This window comes from Anneissia japonica, unplaced genomic scaffold, assembly GCF_011630105.1.
Source record: "Anneissia japonica isolate Jap-2015-1 unplaced genomic scaffold, ASM1163010v1 scaffold288023_len281633_cov177, whole genome shotgun sequence".
NCBI classification, from domain to species: Eukaryota; Metazoa; Echinodermata; class Crinoidea; order Comatulida; family Comatulidae; genus Anneissia; species Anneissia japonica.
Window position 1 is genome coordinate 89,119 of NW_022714865.1, and position 2,543 is coordinate 91,661.

Here is a 2,543-nt window from a genome sequence, read left to right on the forward strand (position 1 = left end):
GATAGGAAAGTGGGCGTGGTCGAGCTTCGATTAAAAGGCTTCGAAAGTGGTCCAGGGGGCGAAGACCCCGAAAAGTTTGACAATAAAGGGGTTTTAAAGGCTTATTTAATCAAATTTAGAGTCTATTAATATGTAGAAAATAGGCCTACATATAATTGTGTATGTGAATTGTGTATACAAATTGTGCATTTTTTCCCCGACGGCCCCCCCCCCTCGCTGGCGCCACCCCTGTACCAGACTTGTGGAATACTATTATGATTTTTTTTATTATTCACGGTGCTGCAGAATGTCAGAGAGAGTAGATGACCTAATATTATAAAATTAATAATATCGAATTGGTTGATTTTAATAGGTGTTTCAACGTCGTTTGGATGGGATGATAAATTTCTACCGTGGATACGGCAGTTATCGAAGAGGTTTTGGTAATGTCGAGGCAGAGTTCTGGCTTGGAAATGACAATCTTCACCGCCTGACGTCACAGGATGAGTACGAGCTTCGAATAGATCTGGAAGATTTTGAGGAAAACGAAGTATTTGCTACTTATACAAATTTTTATGTCGGTGACCACACGGAAAAATTCCGACTTACACTAGGAGAATATGCTGGCGGCACTGCAGGTAAGCATGCAAATTTATAGGGGTCTTTCACAGATACTACCTCAGTCTCACCATGATTGGGGCTGAGTTAAGGAAATGAGCACTCCTAGATGACCAGAAATGTCACGCTCAGACTACCTGACCCCAAGAATCCGCCACTGTAAACATAGAGACGAAACAAAACAAAATCGGCGTTGTGTAAAGAAATCCCCGAAGATAAACAAATTAAAGTTCAATATAAAAAAAATCACGATGGTTGTAGGCCTATTAATCTCTTTGGAGTTTATTTAACACTATCGATACTAGTATTATATGTCAAACTTATCGGTGAACAAATATAATGTTTATTTAATGCTTTTCACTATTGGTTCATTTTAAAAATGTATGCCTATTGTTGCCTATTATTTTGGATTCAAGTCAAATATTAATTGTGATGTGTGCTCATTGGTTTAGAAATGTATTTATTACTTTTTCCTAACATGAACATAATTGTATTCGCAGGAGATTCGTTTGCTTACCACGGCAATTGTCCATTTTCTGCAAAGGATCGTAACAATAACGGTGGGCGAAACTGTGCCGAAGAACAAGGTGGTGGGTGGTGGTACAACCAGTGTGGAACAGCCAACCTGAACGGACGCTACTTGGGAGGACGCAATGAGCAACCGTACAAAGGAATCGTATGGTATAAATGGAAGGGCGAGAATTATTCTTTGAAGAAAGTTTCCATGAAATTACGACCAAGCTCTTAATTTTAAAGACTATACAGCATATCTAACATTGGTGACGTAACTGGAGCGGATTTACATGAGGAAGCGGTTCTGAAGTTTTGCTTGTTGTCTTTTGAGTCCTACCTCAAACAATGCGTTATTTGTTGAACTTCTTATCCTAGTCTCATTTAGATTGAAGCGAAGGTAATGCCGTGTTCCCACTGTTGTAAAAACGCCATTAAAACACTGTAAATTTTCAACACCTGACCTGTGGTCATTTTTTTTTATATTATAAAACTGATAAAGTAGCACAACTTTAAAAATGTACTTTTTTTAAAATGTGTTTGTACATTATTATTTCGTTTGAACCTACCCCGGCTCTTGGTTTGCGTTCAAATAAAAAAAAAAAAACTTTTGGCCAATCGGTTTTAAAAACCACGAATTGGGAGCTAACTTCTAATTCGGAGCTGATATTTTTTACGACCGCAGAAGATCGCAAACACATGAATTCGAGCCTTCACAATTTCAAACGGGTAACACATTTTGTTTCAAAGTAAAAAAATACTTATTCATAAATGCAGACTAAAACAGCATCAATGAACAAAGAGGGTCTGGATCACACAGCAGCAAGCTAATTCGACCATGGAGTTACTTATTTCTAGATGATTCAACATACCTAAGGTATGTAGTCTTCTTGCCAAAAATAAACACCGTACTCTATGGGAGGTAGGCTGTTCAACAGAATGAGATGGTTTTTGTTTAACTTGTTGTTAAATAAGATAGTTATATAAATTGATGATTTAAAAGCACAAGCGATGTAACGTACTCAATTGTAAGTTTGCATAACGAAATCCAAACAATTGAAATATAATAAAATGACAGTTATTTAAGTTATCTATATCCGATGACAGAAACGTCACAGATGAAGAATTAATATTCCCTTTGCGCGTCCGTTTTGATTGTATTTGTTTAACCTAATGACACATGACACATTGTATACGGTAACTGTTATTATTTTTAATATTTATTTCTATTTTATTCCTTTCAGCAATACAATTGAATAACAGGATCATTATTACATGTGTATAGGCCACGTTTTATTTCAGTTTATGAAGCTGTTATCGTCAGTGACGTATGGGTGTGCAGGGGAGGGGTACGTTTAAGTAGTTAAAATCACCTTATTTTGAGAGCTTGCACCCCCTCCCCCACACCTAATCATTGGGCCTCCATTGCCCCTCCC

General features: G+C 37.2%; 1 protein-coding gene across 1 annotated transcript in view; it reads left to right on the plus strand.

Moving 5' to 3' along the window:
• Positions 1-1,568, plus strand: part of LOC117109120 (ficolin-2-like) — a 5,986-nt gene extending 4,418 nt beyond the window's left edge. Inside the window, exons 3-4 of the mRNA XM_033251366.1 lie at positions 353-617; positions 1,098-1,568. Of these exons, the coding sequence (XP_033107257.1) occupies positions 353-617; positions 1,098-1,345 (513 nt within the window). The 3' untranslated portion in view covers positions 1,346-1,568. The remainder of the gene's footprint in view (positions 1-352; positions 618-1,097) is intronic.
• The last annotated feature ends 975 nt before the right edge of the window (positions 1,569-2,543 follow it).